Consider the following 13534-nt stretch of genomic DNA (forward strand, 5'->3'; position numbering starts at 1 on the left):
TAAGAGATCTCTGTCTAATATAGCTGGCTTCACAGCTGGTCAGTCATAAATAAAGCGGCTGCTTGTAACAAGCGTAACATCCAAGCCGGAGTCCTTAAATCACTTCAAAATACATTTTCCTTCACTCGCTGATTCAGTAAAAGACGCGTGCTGTATTTCCAAATTTAGGATATTAATCCTGAAGATCTGCCAATCTGGATGGGAATGGTGAGCAGCACCATTGTTTTAATCAACTCGTGAAGTTAGACCCAGCCTGAAAAGAAACCAAAATTCAACAAATACCTGATACATTGGTATTAACTGCCACATTAGGAATTTCGCATTTTTATTTACCCCCCAGTCGTTCATATGAACATTTATGGCGTTTGTTCAACGTTGATTTGATTTGTTTGCTTTTATCTCCATGGGAAAGAGCGGCATTGACAGATTCGCATTTGAAATTCGTCTAATATTAATCTAACAGTCCTGAGCATTGCAACTATTGCCTTGTTATACAAAATAATTGTTTATTATATTTTGTAACATTACATAACTGGACCTGCATGTAGTGCTATCATCATTTCTGTAGTCAAATAAGATTTTAAAACCACTAGTGAAATAATTCTTTAGTATCTCCCAAAATTAAGACTCTGGACCAGCAGAGATGTGTTTTTAAAATGTAAGACCCAGTTAGACTTTCACAACTAGGCATACATTATTTAAACCCGGCTTGTTTGTTCTTTGGCTTCCTGCTGGACTAAAGTCTTGTTATTTGCAGTTTGACCCAGTGTGAGAGTGTGACCAGAATCCAGGAGGGAGTTGAATGTGCTCTTGCCACTGTTTTTGATCTAAACTAAAGTTTCAGCTGTCAAGACATTGAACTGAACTTTTTATTTGCACAATAAAGGCGAACATGTCATCACTGTGCCTTTGGAAACACAGACAAACAACCCAGTAAGGACAATGTTGACCATTTTTGGACTCGACATGCTTCAGATATCACGAAATATCCGGGATTCCGGAGTAAGGCATATCTAGATGTATTTTATGAGCTCAAGACTGCCAGAAAGCTTTTCTGTCTCTTCATAACACTTCTTTTTGTGGAAATACCGACCATCATGGGCGACGCTAGTTTGAACAACTCTAACGTGAAGGTGGCGGTTCGGGTTCGGCCCATGAACCGGAGAGGTGAGTTCAATTTCAATTCTGATATCACTGTGTCTCAAAATCAAGTGAGCTATCTGCCTTAGCATATTTTGTACATAATAGGTGCTTTTGACCGTTCTTGTTGCACCTGTGATTGCTGAAATACTGTCTAAGCTCACTTAGTATTTAGACTGCCTGAATATCTTGTGGTCAGTAATTGAGATTTGAGAGAGTTCCTATAAAGTCCTGCTGAGGTTCATAAGTACTATGTGGTCGTCTGTCTGTCCGTCCATCCATCCATATTATGTTGGACTGTTCTGCTTTTAACTTAGTTAGGCAACGTTTCTTTTCAGATATTATTTTGAAGGACTTGAGTACAGTGTCACCTGGAATTTTTAACATCAATACAGTTAAATAATCTGTTTATAGACTTAGTTATAATTTTTCTTTTTTAATGTATTTTATCTTTTTGCTGTATTTATTGATTATTTGATTATAACTTGTACTTGCCATGGTATAGCCCTTGATGCTGATATGGCAATAAACATCAAAAACAACAATTATCTATCTGTCTGTCTGCAACATGATATTTTGACTGCCTTATCTATTTATCTATCACAATTCACTCAATCAGTTATACTTTATTTATCCATCCATTTAGACTTTATACATTTCTTTGGCACTTCCATACATTTTCTTATTGATCTTGTTGATTTCCATGACTTTAAAATGCTAATGATTTTTTCTATTGGGCAGGCCAACATTTTCACTGGCCCCAACACAAAAATGATAAATAGCTGTTTTTACCATCATGGCTTTAAAAATGTGTCTAAAGATAATTCTTTTTTACATATATTATGTTTTTAAGACAATGTCCCCCCAAACTGAATCACATTTATAATTTGCAAGATATGATTTATGCCTTATGTAATCCCATACAAGCACTTTACAGATATAAATTCATAAATACGTCATATTAACCTCAGCTTTCCCGCCATTTACACGTGTGTTTTTAAGCAAAGAGTTCTGTTGTGCAGATGATGGGTTTTCTGTCACCCGTTTAGTCATGCTGTCATGTAACCTTTGGCCATGTGTAATGTATTCACACACAGGATCAAAGAATTAATCATTGAGTTAAAGATTTGATTTTTGGCTGAATGTAATAAACGTATGAATCCCTGAGAAGAGACTTTCAAATCGGTTGTGACATGTAATATACTGTAGGGAGATTTTAGGCCTAATCTGTGAATTAAGAATGTGTATATAACATGAAATCAGACACCCTAAAGACCAACACAGCCTGATTCACAAAGCACAAAAACAAAAATGCCTGTACGGTCCAGAAATGAGAAATGTAACTGGTGTTTCATGAGGATGATTTTAAGTAGACTGTTTTGAATATTCATCTTCACCCAAGCAGCTAAACAGCTCTGATAATAATATCCTAATAGCCATAGTGATCTTGCTTCTTTTCATATCAAACGCCATTATCACGTTGAATTCTGGTTTGCGTGATATTAGCAAAAACCGATAATCTGTGTTCCGCAACTGCTTTCGGGTCCTTGAATAACATATAACATGCGAGTAAGGGTAACCGGTGGACTTTGTGGTGCCCCCCTAAGGAGTTGGTGCCCTACGCAGACTTCGTATTCTGCTTATAGGGAGCGGCGGTAGGCCTACTGCTTAAAATGTTGCATAAGACGTTCAATCTCGCTATGAAATTCATTAAGTGTTTTTTTTCCCCTGCTATTTTCTACACATTGGTAATATCTGCTGCTAAAACATTCGGAAAAGAGCGAGGACAATGCTAGAAGAGTGAACTCTGTGTCTGCATGATCTTGTGTATGCACGTGGCTGTGCATTGGCGCGTCCTTTATATTATGCGCTCGCGCATCTTTGCAAGCTAAATAGAATCACGCTCACTCATCGGTTAGAATACTTTGTTCACTCAGTGTAATTGTTGTGCTCTCTCACTTGTTGTTTTCTTGCACTAATGTTATAAATGCTGCACTTGCCTGATCGGGCAAGTGACAGTTCTAGCAACTTGCCCGAAGCTCTCTCACACTGGCCATCGGGCAGTCCTTATTGTCGAGCCCTGGCCTTGAAGTCATAATTTAAAAATTGCCTGATTTTCCAGATTTTTCAATGCTGTTGGAACAGAGGAAAAAAAAAGGACATATCTCTCTCCATATATCCATAAATGACGGACACCCTAATAGTGTCAGACATGCTTACTGTTTAATAAATTATTTATTTTTTACCTTAATTGTTTCATCTTAATTTTCTTGAATTATAGATTTACTTTGTTGTCTTTCACATGAGTATATGACATTAAAGCTGATCTTGCCGTGGGAGAACATGAGTCTTGGTAAAGCAACTGAAGCGTGAAATATTTGCTACATTGTGGCGATGTGGTCACGTGTCTGACTGGACCGTAACATTCAGTCACAAGACTTGAGCACTATTCATGAGCTGACAGCCTAGTGAACTGTGTTAAAGTCTCTAAATATCCTTTTAAACACTCAAGTTTAGATAGGATTATCAAATACTTTTCCATAGTCTCCATTTTTAAGGTTGTCTTTTAATATGTTATTCTAGAACCACTTGACTATATTTTTGGAGAAACTGTTTTTTTCTATAACGTATGACAGAGAGAACTTGTATTTTAAAGGGAGTTCAAAACTCCAAATGACCTTTAATTTTCTGTTTCTCTCTCTCTGTCCATCTCTATTGGACAAAGGCAGGAAGGGAGTCTCAATGGACTATTTGCCAGCGTTGCATAACAGAGCATGTTCCCATGGCCGAATGAGTTTGAGTCCTTTTAAGAAACTGTTCATATTCTTTCCTAAGTCTTTGTAAAGTTAACTGCATGAAAACCATATGGGTGGACCAAGGGATATGGAGTTTTTACTAGTTAATGATTTATTGGTGCTCCACAACAGTAAAGTACACCTATTGCGTCATTCCCTTCTCACATGGCATGAACAATTCAATTACGGTTTAATGTAACTAACTGAAGTATGCATTGTTGATACTTTTAACTCCATAAACCAAGAGATTTATAGAAATGGACAGGCCGTTCTCGCTGCCTTTTCTTCATTGTAAAGTGATTGCTTGTTTTGTATGCGATTTGGTGTATGATTCTCTCAATCTTTCCACTGTTGACAAGTTTACATGTGCTTATCTCAATCATCTTAGTGACATTATGCAGGTAATTCTGATTTTGAATGGCGAGAAATAATAACCACTCCTATAAAACCAGCTGGGCCTTCTTATTGGACCTTGGCCACCACTGGTGGGAGGAAGCTATTTGTTTTCTGCACAAATGGGAAGTTTTTACAGCTGGTCTGGCTTCAGTGTGCATCCTTTCCAAGGATTTCTGAGTCAGCTGCTCTCTGCTTCACTGTTGTTTCCAGCAGAAGTGTTTCTGTGGTTAAAGACATGCTTTGGCCTGCCTTGTCTTAGGGAGTGTATTAAGAGTGTTTATATATACGCGTGGCTTGTGTTTGCCGTCAATGTGCCATAAACTTTCAGCTGACTCTAAACCACAAAGCTGTCGACATTGAAATTGTATTGTATTTTCAGTCACTGTTAGTACACAGGAAGCCCCTTTAGCAACAGGCTGCTGCTGAACGTGTTTGATGGAATGCTTTCACAGGTCCTTCCTGCTGCTATCAGGGTGACGACTTTGCCCAAGCTGAGACTTGAGCTGTTCCATCTGTTTAGATGTTGCACATTCACTTTCCATCTGCAATATGCACTATGTCAGTGTAAAAGAATAATGTATTTGCCAGCATTGAATGAAATGCCAGTGTTTTGAGTTCAATGAAAACATTATAAACTCATCTGCATGTCATGTGCTGGTCCAAGTTAATTAGCAATGTGTATGTGCTATATTTATTCTGTAGAGTTAGCTTACCAAATATGTCCTAAACATTTTTCTCCCCAATTTGGAATGTGCAATTCCCAATGTGCTCGAAGTCCTCGTGGTGGCATATTGACTCGCCTCAATCTGGGTGGTGGAGGACGAATCTCGTCTGTCACTCCACGCATCTTATCACGTGGCTTGCTGAGGGCATTTTCACAGAGACATAGCATGTGTGGAGGCTTCACGCCTTTTTCACATTACCACATTATAGCAGCTACAAGGAGGTTTGCCCATGTGACTCTATCCTTCCTAGCAACCACCAATTTGGCTGCTTAGGAGACCTGGCTGGAGTCACTTAGCACCCCTGGATTCAAACTCAAGGGGTGGTCGCTGAGCTACCCAGGCGCCTTATGCAAAGCTGCAGTCAGTCAGTCATTATTAGGGATGTCAATTTTCATAATTGATCATTGTGGAAATTAACGATCAATCGTTAATCATTCACCCTGCGTAAACACAGTAGCCTACATTACATACCTTTAGATAGGGATGGGACGATATATCGAGTTTCTATACATCGCAAACCCAAAAAATGACTAACCATATCATGGCATAACTCGATTTGAGTTTTCTGTCCATGTGATCATAAATTAAATGATCCGTCATACATCATAATCTCTATTGCTTGATTTTACCCCTACCGCGCTTTTTCCCTACACCGTTTACAGGGTTCGCGCAAGGTTCTTGAAGTGCTTAAAGTGCTTGAGTTTAGCTTTTAGAAATGTGAGTCCTGAAATGTCTTGAAAATCACCTTGTTGTGATGAAAAGTGCTTGAGATTAAAACAGACTGTTTCCTTCATCAAAGATAAGGCAACTCCACTTTCATTGAATAATATGTCTTTTAACATCCTTTCTGTTATTTGCAGTCAGATAAAAAGTAAAAAGAAATATATTTTAATCTCACTCAGCATGGATGCACTAAAAAAACGTGAGATTCTCGTTAATGCTCGTACTCAGTACCTTTTTAGCATTTCTTAAATGAATGTAAACTCTGTTTTTACTTGTAAATTGTACACATTTTTAAAACAGTGATGGCTCATATCTTTACTATATATACCGTTTCATGATATAATATTAGTTAATGGAATGTAATTTTTTTTGTATTTTTACAAAGTTAAAATGTGATTTAATACTGATGACAAACAAATTATTAAAAAATGTAATATTCACTTTAACATACTTTTTTCAGGACAGGTTTTGTTCAGTTCTATTGCTGGTTCTGCATCTGAAATGTATATGAGTGTCTCTTATTATTTAAACTTTGGGCATTTATGTTGTGTATTAAAAAAAACTTTGTTTTTGTGTATTTTGTATGTTAGTTTTTGTTTTTATTCAGAAAATGTAACATTTCTGTAATATTTTGTAATTTAAATGTCATTATATCGAATCATGAAGCTTATATTGAAGTGAATCATGTGAGAACCATACACTGTTCAGCCACAACAGTAAAACCACTAACAGGTGAAGTGAATAATATTTATTATCTCATTACAATGGTACCTGTCAAGGGGTGGTATATATTAGGCAGCAAGTGGACCATCAGTTCTTAAATTGTGTGTGTTGGAAGCAGAAAAAATGGGCTGAATGACTTTGACAAGGGCCAAATTGTGATGGCTAAACAACTAGGTCAGAGCATCTCCAAAATGACAGGTCTTGTGGGGTGTTCCCTGTATGCAGTGGTTAGTACCTGCCAAAAGTGGTCCAAGGAAGGACAACCGGTGAATCGGAGACAGGTCTTGGGCGCCCAAGGCTAACTGATGCGTGTGGGCAGCAAAGGCTAGCACGTCTGATTCTTCCCTCAGAAGAGCTACTGTAAAACTTAGGTCTGGGCGATATGGCAAAAAAAATTAAATCACATTTTTTTTTTTTTCAAAATTTATGCATGATTCATGATTAGATTATTTTTTTTTTCAAAGTTTATAAGTAGTCCAACATGATTCAAATTGTATTTTCTTTATAAGAATCAAACAGCCCCCAATACTCTCTATGGTAGCAATACAATAATGTGCATATTCAAAAATTAGTTCATATTTATATTTATTTGACATATCCTTGTACAAGTCCCTCAAGTGTGAAAAGCTTGATCTCGTATACACTGGTGGCCAATATAGCAATATAACGTCAAGCATCGCCTTGCCGGAATGCGAAAGACACATTTAATAGGTCCTGATTTCCTTCTCTCACCCTCCGTGCAAAACAAGCTGTATTCCATTATACTAGCTATGCTGATGAAAGTGATTAGGAAATGTTTTCAATTCTGTAATGTTATAATGCTATGGTTATAAACAGCACATTAATATTGAACAGTGATTAAAACCAACCGGAACTAATTGTGCATTCAACGGTTTGAACCTCACGCATTCCAGTCAATCAGAATCGAGTATTCGAACAGACCATGGTATAATCAGATTTGTATATGCATGTTTATTTGTTGTTTAATGAATTTTTATACCCGTTTCCAGTCTCTTTATCCTCTCAGTGCTCACAGTGCAGTGAGTCAGAATTACTACTGTAATGACTAGAAAACGGGCAGATTAATATTCATACACGTTTAATTCTTATACATTTTTAAAAACAAACCTGCATATTCATCTGAATAACAGCATGTCTGAATCTTTAAAGTTATGTATACTCCGAATTGCCAACTATTCACCATACTGTTCAGGCCACACTGTCATTCATCAAGGGCTGAGAAATTGCTCCTTCATTAGAGTAGCAGTGTATGTGTGATTCCTTTTCTGCTGCAAAAAAGTTCGTCCCTGATTCTAGGCACGATTGGCCAATCGATCGGTGCATCCCTATTTTTAACAATGTTCCCATGTCATCTATGTAACGTGCAGGCCTGGCTTGCTGTCATCATTGCTTCAATTTAACAGATTTTTGCTAATGTTTTTAGCAGCCTGTCAAGAGGGATTATAATTGGATTGTCCTGAAATACCTTTTAAATTCACATCTGAGTTCATGAAGGGTAACACTGGTTTGTGCTCTGAACACTTTCCATTGCTATGGAAACGGTGATGGTTAATTTCAAGAAGATCTCCGTGTCAGAATGTTGGTTTGATTTCAGTTCTTAGGCATCTCTCCTGCTGTGAAATAAACCTGTGCTGTTGATTTTGCACTTTAGTTCTCTATACAAGTGGAAACTCAATAGGTCAAAAGTTTGACTTCTCTTAGCCATCCAGGTGACCGACATTGGTCAAACGCATTGGAGTGACAAAACCACATAAGCGATTGGTCCTTTTGAACATCTCAACCTGTTTCTTTGGAGGTGATGTAGTACAGCAGAGGTCTGCAACCTTGTATGCAATTTTTTTGAAGTATGAGGCCACTTGTGAATATGGATATATTTAGCATTTTTCTAATTTAATCATTTATTTTTCATTGCAAATTATATTATCAGCATAACAGTTTGAGTGAAAAGTTTGTGTAAATCCCGATGATTATGATATAATCATGATACTGCATGTGAATTTTCACAGAGCATCAACTGCATCAAAAAGCATTAATTGCTTTAATGATAGAAAGCCTGTCCTTTTGTTGAAAATGAGTTAACACTTTTAATGTCACAAATCCTTTTATTTGATTAATGATCACGAAATTGTGTGGAATCATAAATATTTATTTTATTATGTTATTGTAATCACTAGCAGGCAAGCAACAGTGAGTTTTATTTATGACGTTTTTCGCACCTGTATTCAAATTTACATCTTGATTTAATCCTTCCTCATGAACACACACCATGTTTTCATCAGATGACTGGGAGGATAAACACTATACAAGTTTGACAAGACTTGAGCTGCGCGTGCAAGCTGATCAACTATTTAGCCCTTTTTGGGGAATCGCATCGACCTGCGAAATCCTAAAATTTTATTTCCAATATTTAATTTTTTAATTTATAGTTTGAATAGACTTTAACCCAATAATGTGGGTTTATGTTTTCTCTTTTAATCGTTTAACCCTCTGGGGTCTGAGGGTGTTTTGTGCCCTGGAGAAGTTTTGACATGCCTTGACATTTGTGCTTTTTCAGTTGCTTAAAATCACATTAATGGCTAAAGTCTGATAACACTGTATTCAGCACAAACTGGGCTAAAATAATATGTGAGCAACATGTGTGTACATGTTTGTATTTTTGAGAAAATAACGTTTATGCATGGTTTTTGAAAAAACTAAATTTTTTTAGTCATTGAAATAAGGCCATATAACACATACTAAACATTTGTCCACAAGCCTTTTGAGAACTGGATCTTGCAGCCTAGAGTTTTTGCTACGAAATGATGTGAAAACCATCCTGATCACTCATTCATACAAAACAATATAGTAATTGAACTTTTGTAAGACACTTTTAGTGTTAGAAAGGTCATATGCGAGGAGGCATGAATATTGATTCACCCCTCCCCTGGGCCTGTCAATGAGGAATGTGACAGAAAGAGAATGAATGTGAGGAGACTTAATGATCAAAATCAAGTTTTAAGTTAAAAGAAGTAATCTGACTAGTCCTATACATTTTCTTTACATAAAGACTTCACTTAATTTTAGACCTACACTACCGTTTAAAATAAGTCTCTTCTGCTCACCAAGACTGCATTTATTTGATCCAAATATAGTAAAAACAGTGATATTTTTTTTACTGTTTTTACTATTTAAAAGAACAGTTTTGTATTTGAATATATTGTAAAATGCAATTTGTGATCAAAGCTGAATTTTCAGCATCATTACTGCAGTCTTCAGTGTCACATGATCCTTCAGAAATCATTATAATATGCTGATTTTCTAATATGGGCATATTTAAAATGCATTTTACTCATTTACACCTGAACACATATTTGCAAGCACAAGCTTTGTTGATGGTAATGAGGCAGCATAAACACTAGTTAAAATATAATCTAAACATTTATATTATTTTTATATCATATTACATATCATAAATATCAAACAGCATACAATTTAAATACCTGCTTTAGCCGATACAGCATTTAAATGTAACTAAAACTTGCCTAATTAGGACATATTTCAAATTTCAATACTCTGAATCCTGGCTGGCAAGTCTGGAAACAGTCCCACTAGTAAAATATATATATATATATATATACATGTTTATATAAAATAGCATGTCAACTAATGAAAACTAAATGACATTTTCTATTCTGAAATTGTATCCTTGGCTGGATCAAGACTCTCTTCAAAATACAAATGTTCATCTAAGTCCTGCTCTACTTCTGAGGAAAATTGTAACTCTTCATCACTATCCAGGAGTTTTCTCACTTATGTATCGTGCTGTCTTTCAAACGCGCAGAAAAGTTAAGGACTTTTGTTTTTAAGGCACAGTCAAGGGCGTTTACCATTTGATTTGATCGTCTCAGCACATTAATGTATGAATAGCGCGCTCTGCTGGTGGGTGTGATCACATGAGAGATAATTAGCTGAGCCAGCATAAACTGTACATTTGCATTGTTTCATACAGATTACGTTGCAGGAGAATATTTGTTTTAAATTTGAATTTTGTTGAATTGTTAAAAGTAGACATTTTTAGCTTGCTTTAGACATATTTCATGTTTGTGCGATAAGTTTTCGTGGAGTTTCAGTTTTTTTGACATATTTCAGAAGTATGCTTGTGAACACAGAGACTGCTTACAGCTCACCCTTTTTATTTTCTTTATTTTACAAAAGCACAAGGTTTTGTTGTTATTTTGAGTGTACACAAATAAAATTAGACCCTTTACAGTCTCTAAAGATGTCTTACACTTATCTGTATGCCCCAAAATGGAGAATTTTATGTTGTTTCCGCTGTAATGACGAAAACCCCAGAGGGTTAATGTAATTTTGAGTGTGACCATGCCTTAAGGAGGGTGTACCGCTATGCTGGTTTGGAAATCTCAAGAATTAATAGTGGTGTTTTCCTTATTATTTCACATGTTGTTCTGAAAGCAAAAAGAAACAAATGAAACACGGAATGTAGGCTGTCATTAAAATCTCCTAGAATAATTAAAAGTGAGTCCGGGTGTTGTTGCTCTGTGTCTGTGATGTGATCAGCCAGCTGTTGCCACGCTGCGTACACGCATGCTCGTGGCGGGATATAAACACTCACTAGACTAAATGAGGAAAACTCAGGCTTACAGTTGATGAAGAGCACTTCTAAATTAGGACAGCACATATTCTTCAGTCCTAGAGTCCTAAAGCCCAGTTGACTAAGCTTGACAAGCATGCTCGCTTCCCTTGCGTGCATCTTTTGGATCGCTTGTCGAGCTTTGCTGTGCCGCCAAATAAGATGTCTAATAAAATGTCAGAATAACCAAACATCGGCAAAAAATTATCAGGTATGCTCTGCTGAATATTCAGCAGTTCGTCCCTGGTGAAACTGATCTGGAAAGATTGACAAAAAACATGACAAACAATCAAAATTAACAAAAATGCTAGAGAGCTCCACACCGAAGCAGCCATCTGCGGCGCTATCTTGGAAAAACTGTTTACTCGTCTCACGCCTTTGCTGGTGTGCCAGTGCTGACCCCTGTAGCACAGGTTATTTAAAATGCCCTAATGTATTTTTTTCCCCAACAGAAAAGGACCTGAATACAAAATGTGTTGTGGACATGGAGGGGAATCAAACTTTTCTCTACCCGGCAAACCTGGGAAAAGATTCCAGGTAAGTTGAAATTTGATGTTTGATATAAACTTGGGGACTGCTCTGTATGGATAGAATACCCAGATTTCAAACTATATTTGCCACAATATATACAGAGTATTTATAACAATGCATACTGCACTGGGTGTTGAATGCCACATTGCAATGTGCTCGACTTGACCTTCCATTTCCAGTGTGGCTAAGGAACTGGAAATAATATCTACTGCAATTTTTTACTTATCTTGCATTATTTGATTTGATTACTGGATGCCACTTGAGGAATACCTAGAGTGCAACAGTGTCCACCCATATTCTCAGCCGTCCTGGTTCTGGAAGTATTTGTCCCATTCATTTTTCCATAGGGATTTCATAAATTCTTTATAAGAGTTCTAAGCCATGAACCAAACCAACAAGCTCCTAGGTGATTCACAACATTGGCGTAACTACAGGTAGTGCAGGGTGTGACATACTGGGGCCCAAGGTGAAATGGGGCCAGTGACACGAATGTAAACAACCACGGGCCTGATGGTGAAAATGACAGAGGGGGCAGCATTTTTTATTTTTTTATAAGAATGACACGGAGGCTGTGAGGGATAGATGTACTGTCAATGTTGTGTACAGTTCTTTAAAGTGCTTTTGGATCGTTCTGCTGACAAAACATTGAAAAATATCGTTCCAAGAAAATTGAGAAGTCAAAAAACTCAATACAACTCAGTGAGTTGTGGAAAATTAAATGTGATCTAGGAGCTTTTTGATAGCTTTATACAGTGCATGTAATTGAAAAGACAGTAAAGTCTATCCCTCACAGATCTTTTTGGATGGCACTACTGTGAATAATGTCTATTGAAATTTTTGTTGTTGCAAATGCATACTCTTGTACAAACAATAAAAAAATACCAAGCAGTATTCAGTGTAGACTGTGCAGTAAGCGGTATGCTAGTTTTCCATTATGAACCTAGTCTATTACTTAGAGTCTTGCAACTGGGACTTAATTTAATCTTGAATCCCATTGTACCACCTTACTGACTCAAAGGCAGCATTTCATTTTCATGTCATTTCTTAATCAGAAAAGGAACGTTTTGGACAAAAGTGGTTTTGAGTTGAATGAGACACATTTTGGACCCTTTAAAAGTTAGCAAAGAGGAGGGTCTTTCTCAGATCATGTGTATCCTTGTCTGTTTCGGCAGAACAGGAATGTGGAATTGCGGTTCTCTTTAAGGCAGCCTGCTGTTCGTTCCATCCTGCCGTGTGTCAGGGCATAACTCTCCTCCATCTGATTCCTCTTTCGCTCTGCCCTTCGTTGTCACAGAAACGCAAAAGGAGGGTTAACCCCAGGTCATCCACAGTGAAGGAACTCTTATGTCTGGAAAAAGGGGGAAATAAAAGATAGCTTAGCATCTGTAGGCTATAAACATTTCCTCTGACTTTTATGGCGGGTAAACAAGAGAGCACAATTATTTTTTTCTCGCTCCTTTTCTCTTGTCGTGAAGTGCAAAGAATGACAGAGGTCGAACAGGTTTTAAACTTGGAAATGAATGGTCAAGCCGCCTGCTGCCTTCTCACAACAGACAGTTGAATTGCAGAGTTGAGTTCATGTGTCGTGCCGTGCTGAATCGCCAGCCCCGTTGATGGCCCCTGCAATGCAGATGCCTCAAATGACAAGGTTCACATGGTGAAAATAGACCTACTTATGCAGATTATTGCTGGCATTTGGTATTATTTATGGTCTGTCAGACACTATAACACATTTCAGACCACACTAGTTTTAACAATATAGTTTACCCAAAAATGGAAATTCTTTCATTTACCCTCATGTTGTTTCAAACCTTTAGACTTACAGTTTGTTTGAAAGTGCATGGTGACTC

At 37.2% G+C, this 13534-nt stretch overlaps 1 protein-coding gene across 2 annotated transcripts in view; it reads left to right on the forward strand.

Annotated features, from left to right (window-relative positions):
- The first annotated feature begins 783 nt into the window (after positions 1-783).
- kif13ba (kinesin family member 13Ba) overlaps positions 784-13534 on the forward strand; it is a 59858-nt gene continuing 47107 nt past the window's right edge. For both annotated transcript variants that reach the window (XM_052153606.1, XM_052153607.1), the window contains exons 1-2: positions 784-1167; positions 11606-11690. In XM_052153606.1, coding sequence (XP_052009566.1) covers positions 1098-1167; positions 11606-11690 — 155 coding nt within the window. In that variant the 5' untranslated portion in view covers positions 784-1097. The remainder of the gene's footprint in view (positions 1168-11605; positions 11691-13534) is intronic.

This window comes from Xyrauchen texanus, chromosome 22 (genome assembly GCF_025860055.1).
Source record: "Xyrauchen texanus isolate HMW12.3.18 chromosome 22, RBS_HiC_50CHRs, whole genome shotgun sequence".
NCBI lineage: Eukaryota > Metazoa > Chordata > Actinopteri > Cypriniformes > Catostomidae > Xyrauchen > Xyrauchen texanus.